The sequence below is a fragment of the Mytilus californianus genome, unplaced genomic scaffold (assembly GCF_021869535.1).
Source record: "Mytilus californianus isolate M0D057914Y unplaced genomic scaffold, xbMytCali1.0.p SCAF_8, whole genome shotgun sequence".
Classification (NCBI taxonomy): domain Eukaryota; kingdom Metazoa; phylum Mollusca; class Bivalvia; order Mytilida; family Mytilidae; genus Mytilus; species Mytilus californianus.
This window is the reverse complement of record NW_026262734.1, coordinates 113,332,512-113,360,207: the sequence shown is the minus strand read 5'-3', so window position 1 is coordinate 113,360,207 and position 27,696 is coordinate 113,332,512. Positions and strand designations below refer to the sequence as shown.

At 33.7% G+C, this 27,696-nt stretch overlaps 1 protein-coding gene and 1 long non-coding RNA gene across 3 annotated transcripts; one reads left to right on the top strand and one right to left on the bottom strand.

Annotated features, from left to right (window-relative positions):
* Positions 1–571: 571 nt before the first annotated feature.
* LOC127710771 (uncharacterized) lies at positions 572–1,341 on the bottom strand. Of its 2 annotated transcripts, none has more exons than XR_007986323.1 (3): positions 1,319–1,341; positions 719–766; positions 572–626 (listed from the first exon to the last, which is right to left on the bottom strand). It is a non-coding gene; the product is annotated as an uncharacterized LOC127710771 (long non-coding RNA). The 2 variants fall into 2 exon arrangements; XR_007986324.1 differs by lacking the exon at positions 1,319–1,341 and adding an exon at positions 1,043–1,065.
* On the top strand, positions 588–26,776 carry LOC127710770 (adenosine deaminase domain-containing protein 1-like). Its single transcript, XM_052216728.1, has 12 exons — positions 588–697; positions 2,287–2,566; positions 3,498–3,598; positions 4,767–4,879; positions 5,639–5,756; positions 7,970–8,108; positions 10,218–10,347; positions 21,620–21,796; positions 22,687–22,796; positions 24,582–24,764; positions 25,368–25,593; positions 26,451–26,776. Exons 1-12 carry the CDS (start codon positions 590–592, stop codon positions 26,695–26,697), a joined length of 1,932 nt encoding a protein of 643 aa, XP_052072688.1. The 5' UTR covers positions 588–589; the 3' UTR covers positions 26,698–26,776.
* The last annotated feature ends 920 nt before the right edge of the window (positions 26,777–27,696 follow it).

Genomic DNA, 27,696 nt, shown 5'->3' with positions numbered 1-27,696 from the left:
ATTAATTTGTACTACTTAAATAGGTGATTATTAAAGAAAGACAACTCTTACTTCTAACTTAATGGACATAATGTTACTTGAATCAGTGATTTAGAAAATCACTCATTTAAGTAAGTCCCCTGACTGGTCGGAGAGTCCATGGTTGAAGATGCATATAGACCTAAGTGAGCCTCTACAATGCTCTAGTTAGTGGTTAACACAACTTTTTATCACTTATCAGCAGCAATCTCAGCCCAGACAATTTAAATACAATCTCAGCCCAGACAATTTATATACAATCTCAGCCCAGACAATTTATATACAATCTCAGCCCAGACAATTTATATACAATCGCAGCCCAGACAATTTATATACAATCGCAGCCCAGACAATTTATATACAATCTCAGCCTAGACAATTTATATACAATCTCAGCCCAGACAATTTATATGCAATCTCAGCCCAAACAATTTATATACAATGTAGGATACATTATTCAGATTTTTAATTTAATTTTTTCTGAGTATGGTATTTAGTTTATCTTTTTTTTTATCAATATGATTATTTTGATATTCCATTTTTAACTGAATATTTTTTTTTAGATAAAAGAATGTTTAAAGCTTCCCAGACTGCCCAGAGATACATACCTGGTCTAAATCAAAGACCAGCTGATGTACCACAGGAAGATGTTGTACCTAACAGTCAGATACCTAAAGATGTAAGTACATTGACTATTTACCAGGTCTAAATCAAAGACCAGCTGATGTACCACAGGAAGATGTTGTACCTAACAGTCAGATTCCTAAAGATGTAAGTACATTGACTATTTACCAGGTCTCAATCAAAGACCAGCTGATGTACCACAGGAAGATGTTGTACCTAACAGTCAGATACCTAAAGATGTAAGTACATTGACTATTTACCAGGTCTAAATCAAAGACCAGCTGATGTACCACAGGAAGATGTTGTACCTAACAGTCAGATACCTAAAGATGTAAGTACATTGACTATTTACCAGGTCTAAATCAAAGACCAGCTGATGTACCAAAGGAAGATGTTGTACCTAACAGTCAGATACCTAAAGATGTAAGTACATTGACTATTTACCAGGTCTCAATCAAAGACCAGCTGATGTAACACAGGAAGATGTTGTACCTAACAGTCAGATACCTAAAGATGTAAGTACATTGACTATTTACCAGGTCTCAATCAAAGACCAGCTGATGTACCACAGGAAGATGTTGTACCTAACAGTCAGATACCTAAAGATGTAAGTACATTGACTATTTACCAGGTCTCAATCAAATACCAGCTGATGTACCACAGGAAGATGTTGAACCTAACAGTCAGATACCTAAAGATGTAAGTACATTGACTATTTACCAGGTCTCAATCAAAGACCAGCTGATGTACCACAGGAAGATGTTGTACCTAACAGTCAGATACCTAAAGATGTAAGTACATTGACTATTTACCAGGTCTCAATCAAAGACCAGCTGATGTAACACAGGAAGATGTTGTACCTAACAGTCAGATACCTAAAGATGTAAGTACATTGACTATTTACCAGGTCTCAATCAAAGACCAGCTGATGTACCACAGGAAGATGTTGTACCTAACAGTCAGATACCTAAAGATGTAAGTACATTGACTATTTACCAGGTCTCAATCAAAGACCAGCTGATGTAACACAGGAAGATGTTGTACCTAACAGTCAGATACCTAAAGATGTAAGTACATTGACTATTTACCAGGTCTCAATCAAAGACCAGCTGATGTAACACAGGAAGATGTTGTACCTAACAGTCAGATACCTAAAGATGTAAGTACATTGACTATTTACCAGGTCTCAATCAAAGACCAGCTGATGTAACACAGGAAGATGTTATACCTAACAGTCAAATACCTAAAGATGTAAGTACATTGACTATTTACTTTGAACCAGGGACCTGGGTGGCTGAGTAGTCTTAAGTAGTTCACACTAGCCTGTCAACTCTGACATAGTGAGGTCATATATCATGCTGGTGGCAAGGTGAGTTCAACTAGTCTTTGATTTTATAAGACGTAATTGACAAGGATTATAACTAAGTTCTCCTTCTAGAGATCTGCTGTTCTCTTGATTCTCTGACCTTTTCCACCAATAAGAAATAGCCCCAGCCAAGTAAATAAATGTAGCTGAAAGTGGCGTTTACACAAACAAACAAATAAACAACTACATCTATACACTTTCAGACAGCACATATAAAGTGAATAAAATTAATTTGTTTTTGTCTTGATTATCTGTACATCTTTTGCTATCTTTAATAGATTCCACCAGAGTTAGTTAGAGATTTCAAGAGTGGAGCTAAACATCCAGTGAGTGCTTTGAATGAATTTTGTGCCTTACAACGGAGGAAATTAGAAGTAAGAGAAGTTGCAGTTACTGTACCAACACTTAGTGTATCATTTGCTAGCCAATGTGATGTGGACGGGAAAAAATTCCCACAGGGGGTTGGAAAAACTAAGAAAGAGGCTAAAACCAATGCTGCACATATAGCACTGAGCATACTGTTAGGTCTGCAAGATCACCATCAAGATGAAGAAGAAAGTGAGTTTTATACAGCATCTTACCAAGAGGGTTGGTGCATGTCAGGGTCCTCATATTAATCATGTTAATGTTCACCCCCATCATTCAAAATTTGAAATTCCTTATTATAAAAAAAAATCTGTCATCAAAGTCAATGACTAACTTTATTTCTGTCAATCCTCCATCCTTAAAAAAATTACAAGGGTAAACACTACGCATACTTCCCCTCCCAAGACTACTGGTACTGATGAATGTGATGTTAAATTTTTAAATGCACAGTTTACAATACGGAGACACATTTAACATTAAATTATACTCCAACTGATTAGTTTCCTGTTTAGACAGTGTCTCCTTCTTTTTCATAAAACAGACTTTCTTTTTGACTCCCCACAGATATTTGAATAGCAATCCCAGATAAATCATAAGTTTTGTATGTACATACTTAATTATTGTTTAAAATGCCTCCAGAACCTTCGTTTGGAAATACTATCAAAGTACCGAGATGTATTCCTGAAAATTTAATAATTCAGTTGTATATGATACAGAATCAAGGTATGAACATTAAACAAAAGTAATCAGATTAGTCTGATATTAAATAATGTAGACCTTTAGACATATCAGAAACAATTTGTTACAAGTATCTTAACAAGGAAGTGGACAATACTGCTTTTTATATACTGTAAATTCAGAAATTATTATGAGGTTTTTATTAATGCAAATAATGCGACTGGGTGAGTATCACAAAAATAAAAACTCACATTCTGATATCTGATACATACATACTGTACATAGATATAAAAAGATGTGTTGTATGTCTGTATACAGACATGACAGATATTCCTGGAATCACAATAATTTATCTCACATTTTGTCCATTCTTAGAAAATCACAATAATAGATGCACACAATAATTTCTGAATTTACAATAGTTTGTTCTATTTATCTGAAACAGGTGGAAATGTGATATATGATTCTATGGGAAGAAAGATAGTAATGAAAGATGGTCATGAGAGAGCTGTATGTGTCAATGCACCATTCACTGCACAGGCTGAGGTAAGAACATATACATGGTATATGTGTCTTGTTGAAGACACCACCTCTTTTCAAGGCCACACTTAAAAATATTTTGGTTTGCCCAAACCCTACCCAAAGGTAGAGACAGTGTGCAGGTAGGTAGGCATTTTCTTTTCTTTTTCGGAAAAGAGAAAATGAAATGTCAGATGTTTTTTAGTCTTCAAGCCTATCTGATTAAAAAAAAACTTTTTCACATCAGGACAATAAAAGATTTTGACTAGGCAGCTATTTTCTGGGTAGGTAGGGTAAGGGAAAACAAACATATTCTTTTTTATGGCCAAATCTACAGTGAAAAGGCCATTAAGTATATATACATTTGTATGTAAGATGGACTTAGATGGTTAATCTATTTGAATATCTACTGCTGTCAATTAGGGATTTGAGAGTCAGAAAATTGAAAATAGATTTTTATTTTGGCTGTATTATGTTGCAACCAATGTAAAAGTTTATTGATATTTGCTTTATTGTATATAGCATGATAATAAAAGAAACGTTTTATTTATCTTCTAGGTCACTTATTTAAGACAGATTTTACATGTTAGAAAGCTTTTATGCTGTACTAATATTGTAAATGTATTACTCTATAGTGTTCATTTCAGGTTAGAGAAACCATATCTTCCTACTTTGTAACAAACAAACAGTTAAAAGAAGATCAAGACTTCAGCTTCGAAAAACACAAAAAGAAACCTGTGCTAGTGAACAGGATAGAAACTGCAAAATATAAGATTTGTGTAAATGAACCACTTAACAGTAACAAAAAGAGTAAAGACATTAATAAACACGGGCATTTAATCCTAATAGCCTTACATTCCTGCCACACTTCCATAGTAGTCACACTCTTCTGACAGCCACATTTGCATGGTTACAACATTTTCCTGACAGCCACTCATTCATGGCAGCCACACTCTTCTGACAGCCACATTTACCTGAAATCCACTCTTTCATGGCAGCAACACTCTTCTGCCAGTCACATCACAGCCACACTTTCGTGACAACCCGTTGTCCTGACAGCCACACTTTTATTGCAGTCTTACTCTCCTGACAGCCACACTCTCCCAAAACTTTCTTAGCAGCTCCACTTTCAAGAGATCTGTACTTTCTTGGCAGCCACATCACCATGTTAACTGATTAAGTAATTTCTTCACAGACCAAAGCAGCAGCAGCTTTACAGAAAACACCAGTCCAACAGCTGCAAGAATACTGTTCACAACGAAGAGTACCATTTAACATAGAAGTCAGTGATCATCCTGGACCATTTGGGTAGGTAAAGGAATGGTGCTGTTTAATGCACAGGTTAATCGTTAACTCTTTAACTGTAATGATAAGGTATTGATTGGTTACATTAGTAGTAAGGAAATCACCTGATGCAGTATTTTGACAAGGGGCTACACTACAACTGCACCAACGCAACATGAAAATGAACAAAAATTTTACCCCTACTCTAAAAGTTCTATTTACAATCTTTTTGTCCATCTGTCTGTCCATACGTTTGTCAACAAACATTTTTGTTACACTTTTCTAAGAAACTACCAAGCAGAATTAGGTCATCAGGTTGACAAGTGAGATATTACGTGTGAACTTTTTCATATCTTTGTAATACCTTCTTTCTATTTGCTGACAGTTGAATTTGAAAATTTTGATGAAGGAATTTAAAAATTTTGTTTAATGAATTGAAAATTTTTCGTCACACTTGCTTCCAATAATACTGTACAGAAAGACTTCAGCAGCTCAACAGAGATTATCTGTAAAGTGTGTACCCTTTTCAGATCTGTTTAGTCACCTACTTTTTGTTTTCTGATACTTTGATTTACAAGAGGGGAAATGCTTAGCACATCAACACCTGCATTTTTGTTTTATTTCTTAACAAACTTACCACTTCTTGCCTTGTTGTTCACCTATAACAAACACAACCGTGTGACAATGTAAATAAGTCATACCAGATCTCAAACTATATGTGAAGATTCAGAAAAATTACTAGACCATATTAAATGCATAAAAAGTCTCAATTTGTTTTGTCAGATTTGAGGCCATGGTATATGTGGATGATGATTTAATTGCCAAAGAAAGTGCCAGAACTAAAAAAGATGCCAAGAACCAAGCTGTATCAGAGGCTTTATCACTTCTCATACAGTCTAATGTAAGTTACCATGGTAACAACTAACTTATTAAAACTCATGAAAGTTACCTTAGAAACAACCAACTTATACATGTTATATAAATAATGTAAGTTACCATAGCAACATGCAACTAAGTTACCTTAGTAAAAAAGCATCTTATAAACTTGTGAGTATTTTTTATCGGAAGATTTTTGTGAACTGAGTCCAAGATTTCTTAAAAAAATGGTATTTAAAGGCGTCTGGATAAAATGCAACCTATTTTATAAACTCATGCATATTATAATTGCAACATAATTCTTATACAGTCTCATATAAATTCTCATAAAATTCTTATCCACTTATAAAAGGGAATTCATTTTATACTTAAAAAAAATAACAATAAAAGACTTGTGTTTTAACATACTATTGTAAAATATTTCAAACTTCCTATGTAAAAATAAGGAGATGTGATATGATTGCCAATGAGACAATTATCCACCAGAGTCCAAATAATAAGGATGTCAACAACTATAAGCCACAATGCTGCCTTCAAAATAAAGCAATACCAATATTTTCTAGTCAGTTATAAATGCACCGACATGATAAAATATGAAAAAATTAGTAGAGAAATCCAAGTGCCTAAATTTATGCTAAAGGTGTTTTTTCACAGTATAATTTTCCATCTGATTTTTTACCTTTAACACTTACCATCTGAATTGTTTTCTGAAAATGTCTAATTTTCGTTTATTTGCAAAAATATGCAAATTATATGCAAATTTGGTCATCAGGTGCAAAAAGCGTCAATTTTGACGATTTTTCGTCCTATTTCTTGACCCCAAAGACAGAGGGATGCTGATATAGGTATCCAGCTGTAGTCTGCATGTACAGTGGACCCCAGTAAACACATTAACCCCAACAGTTCTTAGGTTGGAGTTAAACTGATCTGGAAACACCAGTCTAAAGAAGGTCATCTGGACCAAAAATACGGAATTTCACAATTTTTTTTCCGATTTTTGGCTTCAACTGGACCTGAAACCGGAAGTAGTCGTTTCCTATGCAAATTTCAATAATAATTATGATCATAAGATATATGCCTGCGGGTTTACACTATTTTTGAAAGTTTTAGGCCTCTGAACTTCCTGTGTAAGACACCGAAGGGAAGCCCACCCCTCCAGAAAAACTAGTTTTATCCGATTTCAATTTTCCAAGTTCGTGATTGAGCTCAAAATGCAACTTAAACATGAGAAACATGACAATAGATAGCCTCAGGGTGAGGGAACATGCATCAATTTCGAAATAAGTATCATAAAGTTGACCTCTAAAAGTGTGGAGAGCCATTGGAGCCAAATCACGGTGGTTTGGGTAATCCCGTCATATGACTGGCACAGCATGGTAAGGGTTAATGTTTTTTCAGCCAATATTGCACCGTGTGAACAGAACGTTGTACCATAAACCTGGGTGATGGTAACAAATCGGATGAAAAATGGTAATGTGTAAACGCAACATAAAGCAATAAATGAAAAACAAACGTCAGGCAACAACAAAAGAGATATAGTTATTGTATGTCTGCTAGTCATTGTCTCATTGGCACTCATACCACATCTTCTTATATCTAAGCAAACAGAATATGGGAATATTTTTTACCCAAGTAAATTAGTGACTGAACATGAGAGAGGATAACTGGATTTAGCAGGAACATGTTTTGAAAATTATTATCATATTTTTGTCCCTCTGGAGTTCTGCCCCTTGATACTAAGAGAAATACCTCAACTGGTGGGTTTCCAGGTAACCCAAGATAGAAAGCAAACAGTGGATGGTTCCAGTACAGTTCTTTAATGCATCCACAGCCTAAAACAAGGGTAATTAATTCTAAGCTTTATTCAGAAATTACTGATGCTGCTCTTGCGTTATGTAGGCGGGGCATCTGTTTCCCATGGCCACATTATATTTTAATTGATAATGATTAGTTGTAGGCACACTTATTTCAAGTCCATGATTGTGTACAACACCTTTTTTTATCCATGGAAATAACTATCCACAAGGAATATAGACACATGTCTATTGATGATGACTGTATGTTGACCTCTAGATGTCTTATGGTCTCTGGGTTGCTGTCTCATTGAAATATACCGGTACTGCACATCTTCTTTTATTCATATATGTTTGTTTTATGTTTCAGCCTTTATATCTTTCAGGAAAGACATTTATAATTAAATGTAAATATCTATTATCAATTCGTACATTATATTTTCAGACATACCCTTCTGTAAATAAGATTATTGAAGAGGACAGAATAGCTCAACTGTCGTTTAAAGTGTTAAACGAGAAACTAAAAGATGTTCCAGAAATAGCCAACGATAAGATCTCATTAGCTGCATTTCTTATAAAGAGAGGTAAAAATGAATCCCTTCAATACAAAATAGATTGATCTCTGAAAACTGTTTATCATTATCTTACATACGGGTACCTTTGAAGTTCTGTGTTTGTGGCTTTGCAGAATAAAGCATTAACTACATGGGAATCTGTCACTACCAATTGCCCAATGTGGGCAGCCCATGCTTAATAACTCATATTTAAATGGGGCCTTGGTGGCTGAGTGGTCTGAGTAATTTATCTACTGTATCACTCACCTGTCAACACTGAGGTTGTGAGTTCAAACCCTGCATGTGGCAGGTGGGTTCGACTCCAATCTTAATTGAGTAGGATTGTCAGTTTTCTCTGGGCACCCTGGCTCTCTCCACCAATAAAAACTTACCATCACAATATAGCCAATAGTACTGAAAGTGGCATTAAGCATCAACAATCTATCACAGTATTTAGCAATTAAAAAGTATACTGCTACTTAAGAGAGCTATGGTAAAAGAAGACAATGGCATGGCCACTCAATACATTAGACTAGACTCAGGAATGGTCTAAAAGTTTTTTTCAAAATCCTGAGTAGTGGCGGATCCAGACCCCCTCTATTTTTTGACGATCAATGCATTTGAATGGGGATGTATGGTTGGAACCCCCCTTTTATCCTGGGTTGGGAACCCCCCTTTTTAAAATGGCTGGATCAGCCCCTGCTGAGGAAATGGAAAATACTTCTGAGTTGCAATGCATGTCATAGTTTTGTATCAATGCATTTACTCCACTCACAAACTCTTTCACAAATGCTATGTATTAGCAATGAATTATTGCAAAGCATTTTCCCAAGTGGATAAGAAAATTATAAGTAAACATACTAGTTTCATTTAAAATATACCCCATAGCTCTCTTAAGACACAGTATACTTTTGGCTCATATATTCTAGCAAAATTCATGAAAAAAAGAGACACAACACATGATAATACAGATCTAGGGTTTAATAAATTGCGATTTGTTCAGATCAAAACTCCATCCACGCACACATGAAATTTAATGATACCACTCTTACTGACATGACTGAGTAAGTTCAAGAAGAAACCATCAGCTGTCAAAGATGGAAGTCCTCAGATTATATTTTTACTGTAATTGATTAAGATAAAATTGAAGTAGCTCTGTTATCTATGAGAATCTAAGAAAATGTGGATTCATTTTATTTTTGTGTTGGTACTTATTTTTAATGCATAAATAAAAATATATTTTTCATGGATACTTGATTTTGTAGTTTTGACGAAATCTGCTTTTTAAGGAATTTGTATTTCACATATAACCATGAAATCCAAGAAAATTTGTACATTAGGAATGTTGTAGTCCAAATAATTATGACATCTTGAAAGGCTATTTTATTTTTTTGCTTTGACGCCTTACTGCGACGTCATAACGCTGAAGCCATGTTTTTTGGTTGGATTTTGAGAGGGAATTTTGCTCTCAACTTTGAGACCCAATTTAGCCATAAAATTTTCATTGATGGCTAGAAATTTTTGCATATATACAAATGCTTACCTTTTATATGTTTTTACCTTTTATACGTTTGTTAGTGCAAAATTTTTGCAATAATTTCCCAAAGAAATGATAAAATAAGTTACAATTCCATCCGAAGCGGACGATAATCTACTGCTTTTTTTAAAACGTTTAGCTGATTTCATTTTAGGAGAGTATAAAATAAATTTTTGGACCAAACTTGGTAAAATTGGACAGACCCGAAATTCCGGATCGTAAGTTTTATATTATCCGGAAATTCAGGTCCGTCAAATTTTGGTGCAAAAATTTATTTTATACTCCTAAAGTCAAGTATCTTGAGTAGAAATCAGCTAAACGTTTTAATAAAGCAGTAAATTCTCTCTCAAAGTCCAACTGAAAAAATGAGTTTGGCGTTATGACGTCGCAGTAAGGCGTCAAAGCAAAAAAATAAAATAGCCTTTGAAGACGTCATAATTATTTGGACTAGGAATGTTGATGATCCTACAATAAGAGAAAAATGCAGGTCAAATGTTTTATTGTCTTAACTCTCCGGCTTTTAAAGGTATATTTTAATATACTTGTGAGTCAAGAAAGATAACTTTTGTGAAATATCTGTCTGAAATTAAGTCCATTTTCAGGTGACTCTGAACCACAGGTTGTAGCTTTTGGCACAGGTAACTGTTGTCTATCTAAGGACAGTCTGACATTGGATGGACGATGTCTGATTGATAGCTATGCTGTAGCGTTGGCAAGGAGGGCACTTCTGAAGTAAGACTATATATCTATAAACATATTGTCCTGAAGAGGCTTTTATTTTTCTGTCTGACAAGAGTGTTAATTTTTCAAATTTAAGTCTTAAGTGAATGGAAATAGGAATTTGAATTTTGTCACAAATAATTTTGGAAGAGAAGTTACACAGGTTTGGTTTACATGTAAAGGGGCGGATCTAGGAATTTTGAAATGGGAGTTGGGGGGGGGGGATATTCCAAAAAAGGTAATAAATACTGCCGAGCAGAGGAACTCAAAGTATTTTTTTGGGGGCAATTTTATGCTTATAAATTCATAAAAATTGTGAGAAACATGAGATTGTCTTCGTTTGGTCAAGGAAACGGATGGTGTACACCCACTAAGACCAGACATGGGGTAATTGAAATATGTAATTGTAATTGGCTGTAATTACATTTTGTAATTACAATTTCTCAAGTAATTGAATGTAAAGTGTAATTGAGCATTTTTTCAATTACAAGTAATTGAAAGGAATGAATTACAAAGCCAAAATTGTCTGTAATTGACAATTACTTCTCAATTACAACTCAATTACATTTGAAATTTGGGATCAGAACGATTGAATCTTGTGTTTTCTCAAAAAATTATGAAAAGCCATGACCTTAGCAAATGTAGTTAGCTGACAAATCAAAGCCTACACAGTATACCTTCTGTAATTACACAACCATGGAAGATTCTTTATTTTGTAATGAATAAACAAAAAAGAAAAAAGAAAAAAAAAATTGTAGAAACATGCCATAATTTGTATTTAAAAGAAACCATTAGTAAGTCAGTGTCTTATACCTTAATTAGCTTGTTACCTACATGTATATTCAGATGGATATTGTTAGACATTGATTTAACATAATCAATTTGAAAGGTCATAAGTCAATCAATAAATATAACCTCTGGCTATTTGTTTTATCATAAACTATATATAATAATATTTTCCCGCGTTTCGATCAGTATAGCGGGAAAATGTTGTATTCTCGGTATGGAATCATTAATTTTCGGTAGGCCGATGTACATCTATCCAATCAGGGGGCTGAGTTGTGGTCATATATAATGTGTTTTTTGTGTGGTAACTTCACTTCTAGCCGTCGTATTGACCGAGTAAACTTATGGACGCCAATTTACAGCAAGTTATTCAGACAGAGGTACAAAATGCCGTTCAATCTACGCAGGACCAGTTGTTGAACAACATGACGAAGTTACTGGATTCACGTCTGGAGGGTTTCCAAAAGAGGATACAAGACAACCAGAAAGTGCTGTCAGATACTCAAATAGCAAGAATGGACGAATCACTAACCGACAATTACAAATTTCGAAAGAGGGGGAATGAGGAGCAACACAAGCACAACCAGAAAGTGTTCGTTAAAATTAGAGAAGCACACGCCGAATTCGAGACCGACAATTTGACGCAGTCAAACATTAACAGTGCCAAGAGAAAAATTTCTGAAGGTATGGACTTGATTAAAAATCGACAAAAGCTGATAAAACTTGCCGATTCATCAGACGCGGGATGGCGCGTGGTAGATGAATACGTAACTAACCCACTCGCAGAAGACTCAGAGGACGAAAAGAAGATGTATAAAGCGCAAAATAGAGCAGAAAGCAAGCTGAAGAAGGAAAAGTTAAAAAGACGCCCAGACCGCAAGAGCGTGCCATACACACAACAGGCCCCAGCAAAAGCAGCAAATTCGATCCCGGTGAACGTTAGTGGTGGATCCAGGTCTGATGTACGACCCGGTAGATGCTTTCATTGTAATGAGTACGGGCACTGGATTAGGAATTGTCCAAAGTCTGCTGCAGAGCAAAAACACAAGATAAGTATTGATACTACTATATGTAAAATCGATAACGTAAAACTGAATACACACCCAGAGACCGATCTAGCATAGGGTGAACTCTATTCAATGAGTAATGTAAATTCAATAACACAGACATCACGTGATGTCCAGTCAATGAGCAATACACATACTACTACTATAGTAAAAAATAACGGTACAGGTGTAGGTCATTTAAAAGAGAGCTTGAGCGAATGGAAGAAAATAGGTGCCACGGATTTTGTAATAGACATTATAGCAAACGGGTATAAAATTCCTTTCAGTACCATTCCATGCACGGTTGAATTACAAAATAACAAATCGGCACGAGACAATCCCGATTTTGTAAAGAGCGAGATTGAAAAACTGCTGGAAAAAGGATGTATTACTCGAGTGTCTCGTAAGCCATATGTAGTTAATCCTCTAACTGTAGCTCATAATAGAGGTTCAAAACTCAGATTAGTATTAGATGCAAGACATATCAATCCACATGTCGTTTAATTTAAACACAAATACGAAGATGCAAAAACTGCTAGACAACTATACGATAAAGGAGATTTTGTATTCTCTTACGATTTAAAAAGCGCATACCATCACATTAGTATTTTTGAAGCAGACACTACATATTTAGGTTTCAAATGGGAGCATGAATATTATGTGTATAATGTTTTGCCTTTTGGGTTGTCAACTAGCGGATATATTTTTACAAAGGTAGTCAGGGAGGTTATCAAATATTGGAGAAGTACAGGTTTAAAAATCGTCATGTATCTAGACGATGGCCTCGGCGGGGGCAAAAACATGAAAGAGGCTATGTTAGCGAGCGAAAAAATTCACTCTGATTTGGAGAAATTTGGTTTTGTTCTTGCAGCAGAGAAGTGCAATTGGGCCCCTATTCAAAGTTTAGAATGGTTGGGTTTTCATTGGGATATGACAGAAGGGGTTATAAGAATTACCGAAAAAAGAATAGAAAAGCTTTTGAAAATTTTAGAAGTTTTCAGGACACAATTTCACTACGGGATTAGGCTTTTCCGGGTGAAATTCATTGCAAGTATTGTAGGACAGATCATATCAATGCAGCCTGTATTAGGAGATCAGGCACGTTTAAGAACAAGGTATTTGTATCAATGTATATTGCAAAGGGCAAGTTGGAACGCCCAAGTACTAGTTAGTACGGACGCATTCAAGGAATGCACTTTTTGGGAACATAAAGCTAAAAGCTTTAACGAGATAGGATCTCGGTTAAGTCAGTTGACTTATAATGAAACACAAGATTATTATGTGTTCAGCGATGCATCTGGTACAGGTTTCGGTGGTTTTGTTACCACTGGTTCAGAGGACGAACCTTTTGAAATGTTTGGTAGTTGGTTGTTGACGGAACAGTCCGAAAGTTCGACCTGGAGAGAGCTCGAGGCTGTAAAAAGAATATTGATAAATTTTGTCAATATTCTCACTGGTAAGATTATCAGAGTGTTCACAGATAACCTGAATATCACACATATACTTAATGTTGGTAGCAGGAAGATGGTTTTGCACAAAATCGCTTTGTTCATTGATGAATTCTGCAGAGAGAATGCAATTAAGTTGAGCTTGGTTTGGATACCACGAGAAACAAACCAGTATGCAGATACTTTAAGTAGGGTAACAGATTGCGATGACTGGGAAATACAAGATGAGGTTTTTCTGTACCTTAATCATGTTTGGGGTCCACATGATATAGATAGGTTTGCGCATGATTACAATGCCAAGTGCAAGCAATTTAATTCAAAGTTTTGGTGCCCCGGGACTGCTGGGATAGACTCGTTTACAGTAGAATGGGGTGGACATAATAATTGGGTAGTTCCACCACCAAGTTTGATTCCAAAGGTAATAAATAAGATTAGTATAGAAAAATGTAATGGCACTTTAGTCATCCCGGAATGGACATCGGCACCATTTTGGCCCATGTTGGTGGATCGACTTGGAAATTTTAAGGATTTCATAGTTGATAGCAAGTTTTTTCAAGGGGAAAATCTGACTAAAAGAGGCAGAGGTCAGTGCGGAGTATTTGGACAACAGCGCTTAAAATTTAGATTAATTGCTATAAGAATAGAATTTTAGTTTGCAATATACTTATGACGTTATTTATTTTGACAGGGGTTAAATTAGACCGTACAGTGGAGGAGACCGTCCAGGACAGTGGGATAGAAGTTGGCAGTTATATGTACGAGCTTTATCCGAAAATGTGTGAACTGTTGATCAACTCTAAAAGTGACAATACCATTAAATCATATTTTAATTCATATAAACGGTGGGAACGTTTCATTACTTTGCAAGGTCACAAATCTTTGCCAGCTCAGCCAGTTCATGTTGCACTGTATTTAACACATTTATTGAACAATAATTCAACTTGTCACCCTGTTTCTAACGCAGTTTATGGTATTAAATGGGCACATGAGATAAATGGTCTAAATGATCCTACAACAAACACTTTCGTAACATCGATTCTTGAAGCTTCTAAAAGAGTAGCATCAAAAAAGGCAGAAAAGAAAGATCCAATTACTCCTGAAACTTTAATTGAACTTTGTGACATGTTTAAAGATTCTTCAGATTTACTTGTTATAAGGGATTTGGCAATGATGATTTTGAGTTTTTCAGGATTTCTCAGATATGATGAGGTCAGTTCCTTACGTTTTTGTGATGTTAAAGTACACGAGTCTCATTTAATTTTGTGTATTCAAAAAAGTAAAACCGACCAATATAGACAAAGTTCTGAAGTCTTGATTTCTAGGGGTGTTTCATCTGCTTGTCCTTACACAATGTTTATAAGATACACTAGGTTAGCAGGTTTTGGTGATTCTGGTCAGCAAAACTGTTATTTGTTTCGGCCTATTTATAGATCTCGTAATACATGCAAGCTCATTACAAAAAATAAAAAACTAAGTTACACGGCGGCTAGAGAGTCAATTCTTAAGAGAATCCGGACAATTTGTCCAGAGGGAAACATAGGTCTTCATTCATTCAGATCCGGTGGGGCCACGATGGCGGCTAACGCTGATGTTAGTGACAGATGCTTAAAGAAGCACGGCAGATGGAGGTCTGACTCCAGTAAAGACGGTTACATAGTAGATTCCACTGAGAAACGTTTGAAGATATCTAAGGTATTAGGCCTATAGATTACCCCTTTCTTTGATTTTCTATCACGTACGACGGGCTGTCGGCAAATTTGAATTTGCTTTTGAGTTTTATTTTTCTGCCATGCGTACAAAAAGGTGTTGTTGGTGTGCTGTCAGTGGCAGAAAAGGGTGTCATTTGTGTGTCTGTCGTCTGTAGTATAGAGAATACTAATATTTTCCCGCGTTTCGATCAGTATAGCGGGAAAATGTTGTATTCTCGGTATGGAATCGTTAATTTTCGGTAGGCCGATGTACATCTATCCAATCAGGGGGCTGAGTTGTGGTCATATATAATGTGTTTTTTTGTGTGGTAACTTCACTTCTAGCCGTCGTATTGACCGAGTAAACTCCATTATTTTAAATGATGTTTATATATCTATTGTTAGACAAATATTTTTGCTTTTTGTTAACTGTTTGAACCGACGAGGTCCGACGTCATTATCCTGAGATAGGCTCGAGCATTGATTCGGATACAGGTTTCCGTAATACGGTTTTTCCTGGTCGGCCTTGGCTATCAATGAGGGGTAATTTATTAAACGTACAGCTGCCAATATTTTGATATTTTGCTGTGTTTTGTACATAATGATATGATTGGTGAATGAAAATGCCAATTGATTACTGATTTATATGTTTTATTTGATGATATGTCACGATTATATATTATATACAATTATATCTGGCGTCCATCACGTACGACGGGCTGTCGGCAAATTTGAATTTGCTTTTGAGTTTTATTTTTCTGCCATGCGTACAAAAAGGTGTTGTTGGTGTGCTGTCAGTGGCAGAAAAGGGTGTCATTTGTGTGTCTGTCGTCTGTAGTATAGAGAATACTGACTGTTTTTACAACAGTTATGTTTGCATGTTAAACAGGTGTTAAGCCAATTAGAGAGAGATAAATATGCCCCTAGGTACATGATTTTTTTTTTAATTAATTAATTGTGACTAAAACTACATCATATTTTTAAAAAAGTCAGACTTCCTAAATCATTTCTTTAGGAAAAATAATTTTAATAAGTTGTGATCAAATTAAAAAAATAAAATTTTATCTATAGGGCTCTCATCTTGTATCATTTTCAATGAAATATTAATACATTAAAACATAAAATTTCAATAGGTAATTAAACAAAATTTAAAGGGAAAATTTGTGATTTTTTACTTTTCATCTTATTATGTTCATAATACCATAAAAAACATATTTACCAAGTTTTATCTGGATATGAACACTAATAAAGAAGAAAATTGGGAATAAATAATTTAATTTATTCCAACTTCCTGACTTATGTGACGTAGTTTAAGTCTTTTTGCATGCTGGTAGTGAATAAATCTCGTTGTAAGTCTTGTTCGTTAATCAACTAATAACGCGATTTATAGCGCATCGACGACTTTTGGCGTAGCTATTAACCAACTAATAATTAAGAAAGTAAAGTGATCCGCCGTGCAACATTCAAAATTAAAATGTACGATTTATATTTAAAGGATTTCTGATATGATTATAGTAATAAAAGTAAATCATACAATAGAATATATTTTTATGATTTTTTGTTTCCGACGGATATTTTGAACAAACATATATAACTGATATTGTTTTACAAATGCATGTTTGTATTCTCACCTGAAGGCTTTTACTTCAGTTTAGCAAACATTTCCCACTAGTACTGTGTAAATACAATGTGTATTGTACTGTGACACTAAGTGACCACCTGTTGAATGCGTGGTTAAATTCAAGGTAATTAAAAGATTAGCATTCTGTAATTCTATTCTTTTGATCTTCACTCAGTGAATTTTAGCCAATACGGTTCACCGTTACAGGTGTGAACAACATTTCGTATGAATGATAAAAACATTAATTATTTGGGGAGGAATAAGGTGGCAAAATACCTAAATCGCCGTTATATACATGTATATCTTTTATATTTTGCGTAAGCTTAATTTTAAAATAGATAGGTGAGTATTTTGTTGTAACATCGAAATTCTGAATTACTTTCAATTAAATAATTATATAAATAAAAATGGCCCACGAAAACGAGCGTATAAACCAAACACTGTACTTACTTTTTCAAATTATCATGGGTATTAACCTTGAATATTTCAATGTTTAGAGAAAATTATCGCGGTTACATGGTTAATATAGCTTGGTCCGTCCACAGCGATCTACATTTACCTAATCGGGAATGCCCTTATTAAAATATTTAAAATCTCACAACGTATACATACTTTAGCTATTTGACCAACGATGTTTAAAAAAAATAACAGAATCAATCTAACGTCAACTTTCCTTTTTTGAATGGAGACAGACCGGCGGAATCAATTTTCAATGTGCTTTATATCTTGTACCTTTGCAAGACTTATCATTCATTCATAAACCTACTATATACCAGAGACATATATGTCAGTCTTAACTGACAAGAATACACCTAAAGCTGACAAGCAGTATATTCTTTAAGTTTCTGTGATGTAATACCAAGAAAGAAAAAAATCCCGAAATTAATTTGATACTTTGATACTCAATATTTTTCCTGGAAAAAATTCACATCCTCGTTTGGTCTGAAAATAAGATAAGAATTTGGTATACAGAACATGCAGAATTGTGAATGTCATAAAATCTTGTTATATCAGAAACCATTATAAATGTGAACCTGTATACGTAAGACCTCATGGGATGTCACCTAACCACATACAGGTAATATACAAGTAGCTCTGTTATACCCGGAAATGTCAAGGTAAATCACTATCGATACAGAATGTACCAATGCAAGGAAAATTCTGATGATTGTTGTGAAGCATGACCATTCATGATTTTAGAGGAGTCTTAGGTGGAAATTGCCGGTACGATTTAAATTCTGACTAGATTTTTTTCTCTCAATTTAAATCACTGAACTTGAAAAAAAAAAGAAACCTACTCCCAAGATCAGAATTCTTCATGTAAATTCATAAATACAACGTTCTTATTTTGTAACTTTCGATATACTTCACCTCCAACCACCGCCCCCTCCCAACCTGGGAACATTATATCTAACATTACAATGTTTGTGTACCTGCCCAAATAAAAAAAAAAAAGATGAAAAAAGAAAGTGATGAACGTTAAGTCACATCAGATTCAAATATTTATATGGTTGATTGTCGTTAACTAGAGATGTAAAGTTACATGTATCTGCGTTAACTTAGATTGACAGGAAAGTATATACTTGAAATAGATTTATGATGAATAATATGCAACTGCAGCACCCCTTTTTATCAAAGTGTACATGCATGTATTTTAATGACTGTCCGTTATTTCGATTAAGAATGACAATTGTACATGAAATTCTATAGTTGCCAGTGAGACTTTTTTTTACCAGATATGCGACTTTTCGTATTTATATTTTTTTATTACTCTCATTTAATATTTTATGCATAAGTGCAATATTAGGAATGGTTTATCCCCCCTCCCTTTTAAGCTTACTAAATAAATTAATCAACCCTCTAGCTGACCAGACGTTAATACATCTACTATCAGTCTATTCGGAGTGAAGTTTCTTTATTTCTCAAATAAGCTTTTTGGGGATCATTAGTGTACGTCCAGTGGCATATATATTACATGCATGTCGGAACAGGAAAATTGACATCAGGTACTACCGGTATAATAGAACCATGTTCACATTATTACATTATTATATATAATACACAACCATTGAGATGATGACGACTTTCTTAAACTGTTCAAAATAATCTAATGGAAATAAAAATCTGTGATTTTACTATGTGCATAACTTCGATGAACCAAAGCAAGTTAGATATAAATAAATAAAATAAATAAAATAAATAAAATAAACAAAATAAATAAAATAAATAAAATAATTATTTTATAATAGTGTCACATATTTGATCAAACAATATATATATACAACAATTCATAATAAAAACAGAGATCAAATATCCAGCCTTAGAATAGACTTATGAGACACTTAGAATTCGACCTGTATTTAAATCAGATTGGTTTTGGATGTTTCTCTCGTATATTCAATATACATGTATATATTCTAAATTGCGACTATCTATAGTTCCGTAACCTTCTATCTAGGCGTATAATCCAATGATCGACAAGTGCGTACATTTTGTTAAATCAATATTTGTACGTTTCAAAATGTCCATAATTATTGACAACGAGTAATTACTTACATTTTCCCAAATTTACGTTTGGAAAATATGTAAATATATTTTTATTTTATCAAATCTTTTTTTGGAATTATTTAGATTTTCATAAATATTCTTTACACCATGAATGTTATTTATAAACAAGCGTATGAGTTTAGTCATATATATAATGGCTATTATATCTATGGTTTAGTAAAGACTAGCATATCACTATCGGACACGCAAGACAAAGATGTATATTCACCTGATAGTTTCAAAATGGAAAGTTACAAGTTATCGGCCGTGTACACTTCTCAATACTCTCAGAGGTGAAGTGATGCACGAACTTGCTTTATGTAATTGTGTAATAAGAGTTTTAAAGCCCGACAGGAAATCGCTTGAATACCTGGACGTGTCAACTCACAATACCTCTGGGAACAATTCCTTTAGCCATGCTGGTGATCAGATAAGGGAAGGTCCGAATTTATTCAAATAAGATTATTACATATAAATGAATTATGAACACACTAGATTTTCGAAAACATTTTTACACGGAACACTTAATTTATCACTTTGAACTTTTTAACTAATTTCCATTAAAATTTCTTGTTTCAAAAACTTAGTAAAAAAAAAACAGTTTTAAAACGACAGACCATAGTACTAGTTATTCAAAAAAATTTATATATAATTACATTTTCCGTATCAAGTTAGTAAGGAAAGGTTGCATGCACAACCATGTCTATTATAATCTTTTTTGTGACCCGGGAAACTGTTTAGGCTTTCCTTGTCGGGTAAAACAACCGTACGCTTGACAAGATATCGACACTCAATTACGGCTACGTTAGGTTACTGCTTGTTTTGGTCCTTTGTGGTATATAGATATATCGTGGTTTCTATTCAGGGATGATGTCAAAATGGCCGCACGCGGAGAAGTGATACTCTAAATTTAAAATCGATGGTGATCTCTTATCTAGCAGAATTAAACTTTAATATTTATGAATTTGTGGTTTTTTATACATAATCAACATAATATCAATTTTTCATTTTTTTGCGAAGTATCCCTTTAATATTTTCCAAATATTGAATACGGCTTTTTATTATTTTGCGCATTAAATTAAACCAGACATCTAGTCCTAACGATTCCTGATAGACAAAGTATTATGTGCACTTCAGATTTATGTTTGTTTTTTCTTTATTCCTGTAACACACCAGATATTTAACTTTTACTCTTCTTTAATACTGGCTGAATTTGAAAATAGTCACTGTAGATCTCATTTGTTATTTCTATAAAGCTATGTATGATAATTATGTACATATGATAGAATAAATGCATGTTCTAAATTTTCCTTTCAAAAGTAATTGAAGTAATTAATTACATTTGCCAAGTAATTGGAAAGTAATTAATTACATTGTCAAAAAAAGTCAAATGTAATGTGTAATTTAATTGAAGATTTTGTAATTGTAATTGAATGTAATTAATTACTTTCAAAAGTAATTGACCCCATGTCTGACTAAGACCTATCCTGGATACACCACTGCATGTAGAGAACTTGGCATTCTTGTAACATGAGTCTGGTTAATATCCACAGTAAGACAGGATTTGATTATACTAGTACATTGATGATAGATATAGAACGTGATAGTAGATTGAAAAAACAACAAAAATGTTTGTATTATTACTGTATGTATAGTGCAATTGTTAGGCAATTTTTTACCTTATTTGTTCTTCTTTGCCTAAAATAATTTAGGATTTATTGATGTAAACCTGTTGCTGTGTACATTAGTACATAGGTGTAGTATGATTGACATCTAGAATTCCACTCAAACTGGGGTTTCGGCTGTCGTGAACTTGCAGTAAGGGTTAGGTGAAATTGTTTTGCTCAATGTTGCAGGCCTCACTGTGACTTTTAGGTGATATACAATGATAAAAGCACTGTTCCTTTGATTTTGGAATCTAAAAGTTTGTGTAGTGATTTTTTACCTATTTCATTATTAACATTTTTACTGTATACATTATATAAATTTGATATTTAGATACTTTTATAATATTTTTACTGTATACATTATATAAATTTGATATTTTATACTTTTATAGCATTTTTACTGTATACATTATGAAAATTTGATATTTTATTCTTTTATAGCATTTTAACTGTATACATTATATAAATTTGATATTTTTAGATACTTTTTCAAAGAAATAAAGAGTTTTTGGGAAGGTGGTTCCGGAGCCAAGATATTATCCATTTTTGAGCAGGATTTGGAGACATCATGTATGCTGAGGTTAAAAGAACACATAACCTTACACTTGTTCTTAACAGACCCTCCAACTGGGGACTATGGTTACTATGCTGATTTGAGGTAAACTCTAAACATTTCACCTCTAATATAAAATAATCTCAGTGGTTACTATGGTTACTATGCTGATTTGTGGTGAACTCTAAACAATATACCTCTTATAACAAACCATATTAGTGGTTACTATGGTTGCTATGCTGATTTGAAGTAAACTCTAAATATTTCACCTCTAATAACAAACCATCTCAGTGGTTACTATGGTTACTATGCTGATCTGGGGTGAACTCTAAACAGTATACCTCTTATAACAAACCATCATTTGTGGTTTCTATAGTTACTTTGTTGATTTTCATGTAAACACGTGCACTCAACAGTGCACCTGTTGGTAACAATCCCTCTGATTGGTTTATATGGATTTTATGCTGATGTCAGGAGCAAAACTTAATACCTGTTGAAATAAAACATCTTAGTGGTTGTTATTATTTCCATGCTGAATAGAAATAAAGAGATGAGGTATGATAGCCAATGAGACAACTATCCATCAGAGTCCAAATACATGGATGTAAGCAAATACAGGTATTTGATAGAAAAAATATCATTCTTGAATGAAGAAAAATAAATAACTAAATATGATTTTATTGAAATGAAATTGGCTATTATTGATAAGTCTATTGAATGGTCATACCCCAACATTCCTGCATGTCCATGGGATGGTCTTTTTTTGTGTTTAAAGAAAGTCTCACTTCAAGAATTACAACTTTTACCACTCAGAATAAATGTTACACAAAATAGATATATATATGAATGCAAATCTTTATCACAGTCAAATGTTGCTGTTGCTTTATTTTGTTAACTTCTGTAATTGACCTTATTAACCTTGACAACCCTTGTACACCATTATCTGAGGAGAAACTTTTGTTATCTTCTGTAATTGACCTTATTAACCTTGACAGGCCGTGTACACCATTATCTGAGGAGAAACAACAGTTAGTGTTACAAGGAGCTCACTTCCCAAACTTTGCTGAAGATTTACCTGGCTGGTTTAATACCAAGAATGAAGATGGTTAGTGTAACTATTGTAATAATTTATTGAACACTGAAATAATATGTTATTTTATTTTCTATCTGATTGTCCATATGAGTTTTTATACGACTGCAAAAATTTGCGGCTGTATAATGGTATTGCAATGTTGTCGTCCAAAGAGATTTGGTTTTTAGACAATAACTTGAGAATTAGTGTATAGATCACTATGAAATTGTACCACAAGATTCCATACCACAGAAAAAAGCTTGGGATTGATTTTGGGGGTTATGGCCCAAACCATTTAGGAATTAAAAACAAGATTTTCTGATTTTCTGGTTTCCAGACAATGACTTGAGTATAAGTCTATGGATCTCTATGAAATTGTACCACAAGGTTCCATACCAAAAAAAAGGAAGGTTGGGATTGATTTTGGGAGTTATGGCCCTAACCTTTTAGGAACTAGGGCCAAAAAAAGGGCCCAAAACAATACTTTTCTAATACTTTGTAGTAATTGCTTATTTCTTGACAAATTTCAATGTTTTAATTTAAAGTCTTGAAATCTTGGGGTTCTTTAATATGCTGAATCTAAACATGTATATAGATTTTGGATTTTGGGCCCAGTTTTCCAAGTTGGTCCAAATTGTGGTCCAAAATGAAACTTTTTTGTTTGATTTCAACAAAAATTGAAAAATGGGGTTTTGATATGCTGAATCTAACCATGTATTTAAATTTTTGATTTTCGGCCCCATTATCAAATTGATCCACATAGGGTTCAAAGGGTCCAAAATTAAACTTTGTTTGATTCAACAAAATTGAACTTTTGGGGTTCTTTGATATGCTGTATCTAACAGTGTATTTAGATTTTGGATTTTGGGCCCGGTTTTTAAATTTGTTCTCATTAAGGTCCAAAGGGTTTAAAATTAAAGTTAGTTTGATTTTAACAAAAATTGAATTCTTGGTGTTCTTAGATTGATTGATTGATAGGCGTTTGTTTGACGCTGCCTCAGCACAAAAAGCCTATATTGCAGCGATGGGGTTCATTGATATGCTGAATCTAAACATGTATTTAGATTTTTGATTTTGGGCTCATCATGCTCATGGGATCCAAAATTTTTGTTTTTATTTCAACAAAAATTGAATATATGGGATTCTTTGATATACTGAATCTTATTGTGTATTTAGATTTTGGATTTTGGGTCCCATTATCAAATTAGTTGACATTGAGGTCCAAAGGGTCCCAAATTAAAAAATTGAAATCTCGAGGTTCTTTGATATGCTGAATTTAACAATGTCTTTAGATTTTGGATACTGGACCAATATAGGTAAATGTTTAAATTTTAAAGTTCTTAGACCTTATTTATTCGGTGTCAGAAACCTATAATGTGTCAAATATTTAATCACAATCCAAATTCAGAGCTGTATCAAGCTTGAATGTTGTGTCCATACTTGCCCCAACTGTTCAGGGTTCCACCTCTGTGGTCGTATCAAGCTTTGCCATGCGGAGCATTTTATTCATAGTTATTGTTTAATTTGTAGTCTCCTGAATATGCATTATTTTCAGCAACTGAAAATTAAACAACAATTAATCAATCACATGGTCATTACTCTACCTTATGTAACAGTGGAAAGAAGAATATTGAAGGTTGTAACCTTTTACAGGTATATATCTCCATGGCAATCAGAACTCTAAATAAATCTGGTTTTTCATTGACAAAAGTATAAAAAAAAACTAAATTCTAGAATGCTAATGCTAAACAAATTCTAAAATTTGATGATCTAGAGTTGTCGCTCTTGTTTTATGTTTTCTCTCTTTGATATTTACAGGTGAAGTTTTACCAGTAGAAGAGGACCAAGAACCCCGACAAACTATGGCTGATCTAAGTGGTGATCATTCGTTATTACTGATGACGTGTAGTGATAAACTGTTACTGTGGAATGTTGTGGGTGTCCAAGGGGCACTATTTAGTAACTTTTTACAACCCACATATGTATCTTCCATTACTGTAGGTTAGTTTAACAGGTAGAAGTTCTTTTAAAAAGATGTAGTGAAAAAAAATCTTGCATGAGAATTATTTAGTATAAATTTCAATCAATTTATATCATTAAAAATCTACAAAAACTAATTAATAATATCAGTTTGTAAAACTTGTAACTTATCAAAATCAAAACATTTGACGAGTTTAAGGTAAAATAAGCATTGTGTTGATTGATAATGAAAAAGTCAGATGATCCTGAAAAAATAAACAAGATGGACGTCAAATCTTATAACATATATAATTCTTTCACTATAATTTTCGCCTATAATTTTATTTTTTCATCACAAGTTTACTTTTTTTCGCAAATTGCAATAAAGTTGACGTCCGGCAGAAACCCTGCTTGTAAGTTATTATTTTGTTCTGTAATAATTCTAGAACTGATGTATTTACGATGAAGGTTTATAGAGTTGTTATTTTTCCAAATAAAAAATACTAATTTTCCTTTGATATGAATTTTATATTAATTGAGCTTTTGTGTCAGGGGTGAGAGGCCAGTTGCTCATTCCGTGGCTTCATATGTTGAACTGCATACAATTCAAGTCAAAGAACACTAATACATGAAATATATTTTTAGGTCGTCAGTATGATCATGGACATTTCTCACGTGCTGTGTGTTGTCGTGTGTATGATGTCCTAGAAAAGGACCTTCCTAAGGGATATCGCATCAATCATCCAACCTTGACAACTTTGTCGACTCCATATCAACACCATGATGAAACTTTAACACATTTGTGTATGGACTGGTCAGTTGAGGACGAAGTGGAAGTCATTGATGGTCTGGAAGGTAGAACTGATCATATGTAAGTATTTAGTTAATTTTAATTACTGAGGATTCAGTTATTTTCGTGGGCACAAATTTTCGTGGATTGAGGGAAAAATTGTTTTTTTGTGAATATTTGATTTCATGGTTTTGCCAAAGTCTGCAAACATGCTTAAAGAAAATGTATACTTAATTTGTGGTGCACCTTTACAAAAGAAATCCCATGAAAACTGTTACTCAACAAATATAATGAATCCATGGTATACCCCCAACTCACAGAGGGTTTGTTATACTGCAATCACCTTAACTACAATCCCTTTGTTCATTACTTTTGTTGCATATTATTCAGCTATTGTAATAAGAAAGGATTAAATATTTTGACCGGAACAGTATTATTTTGATTTTTACAGTCATTTTCAGATCTACTTGACAGTCACTGCCTGGTTGTCAGTACATTTAACTATATACACTGAGCATGGAATTAAATAAGGAGTGGGTGTGTATTTGCACTACATTGCCTGGTACTCCTTATATGTACTACCTCGTTGATGATGAAATAGTTTTTGATGTATTATATGAATATACTCAATGGAAACCTTTACAAGCACTTCTTAATATATAAAAAACCACTAGTTGGGAATAAAGTTGTTTCAGATTACAACACAAAGAAAACAATAGTGAAAGTGATACAGATATTCAAGCGGAAACAATGATAATGCTTGTCAGAGTCTCATATTTTCCGAATTCTTAGCCTTCTTGTTTTTATGTCAGTCACTACTATTGTCAATATATATGACCATACCTAAAAAAATAATTACACATATGTACTTTGCACATATTTATATATATACATGTATTATGTACAATGTGTGTACCATATCTACATGTCTTTTACAGATCTCCCCACAAAGCTGGAGCCTCAAAAGCAAGTCGTCTATGTAAGGCTGGGTTTCTTCATAGATATAAAGAATTAGCTAAATTGACTTCCCAGCATCAACTTCTACAAGTGCCTACGTACTCAGCAGCCAAACAGATGAACAAAAACTATCAAAGAGCCAAACAGGCATTCAGAAAACATTGTTATGACATAGGAATTGGAAATTGGGTCGCTAAACCAGTAGAAGTTGATCAATTCTCCAAGTGACTCTACAGAAGATTGTCAATTACTTACACAAACAGTCTTTCAAGTAATCATTAAGAAATGGAATGGATCATCAATCATGTGATCACCTATCATGTAATCATAAATCATGTGATCAATAATCTTGTGCTCATTCATCTAGTGCTCATTTATCCATTGATTATTGCAAATGTTATGAAGTGCCCCATGGTTGTCTGATTGTTTTTATTGACTTTGTATTTTCTGAGATTTTCAGGCAAATTATGACAGCATTTATGGGACTTCTTAATTTGTCTGTAATATTCTGGTATTTGTTGATATTATCCTGCATTTTTGTTAAGTGCAAATATGCAATGTTATCAACATTAGGCAAATAATCCAGCCATTGAAGATTGGTGCTATGGGCAGTCTTGAACTTGCAGTTAATCATGAGAATTTGCTCTGAGTTGGAATGCCTAATTGTGACCTTCAGATGAAGAACAGCAATATAAGCACAATTTCTAAGCAATGGGTTTGTCAAGTGTTCGTAGGAACTTTGTTTTATTCTTTGATTCACCATATTCTTTCTGTTACATTGATTTTAATCATATGAGTAATCTGTTGCATTTAGTTCATTTTTCTTTAATGTTTTGCAAAGTATTTGCAATTTAAAGCTGTATATTTCTTAAGTTCTTAAGCATACTTTTTTATAAATGAAATTTAGAGCTGAAAAGTGATACTTGAAATCAATTATGTATTAGAATATTTGATTTTTAACCGGATTTTCAAAGTAAAAATCAGTTATTGATTTGGCGATGTACGGCGGGTGGGCGACTGCCAAGCAGTGTCCGTTCATTTACATGAAAACGCTTTGAAGAAATTTTTCAAATTAAGATATGTTTGGCCCTGTGTTTAAATGAAGGTCAAGTTCAGTTTTCACGATTTAAGCTTTTCTCATTAGTCAGATATAGCCTTTTTCCAAGAATTCAAATTTTTGATGAATTAATCCATTTCTGTATGAAGGGAAATAACTCATTTTTAAAA

Excerpts from the sequence above, each read along its gene's own strand:
- LOC127710770 (XM_052216728.1), top strand. The coding sequence starts at position 590 with ATGTTTAAAGCTTCCCAGACTGCCCAGAGATACATACCTGGTCTAAAT. Across the intron at positions 4,880-5,638 it reads GATCATCCTGGACCATTTGG|ATTTGAGGCCATGGTATATG; the intron begins GTAGGTAAAGGA and ends TTGTTTTGTCAG. Across the intron at positions 5,757-7,969 it reads CACTTCTCATACAGTCTAAT|ACATACCCTTCTGTAAATAA; the intron begins GTAAGTTACCAT and ends TTATATTTTCAG.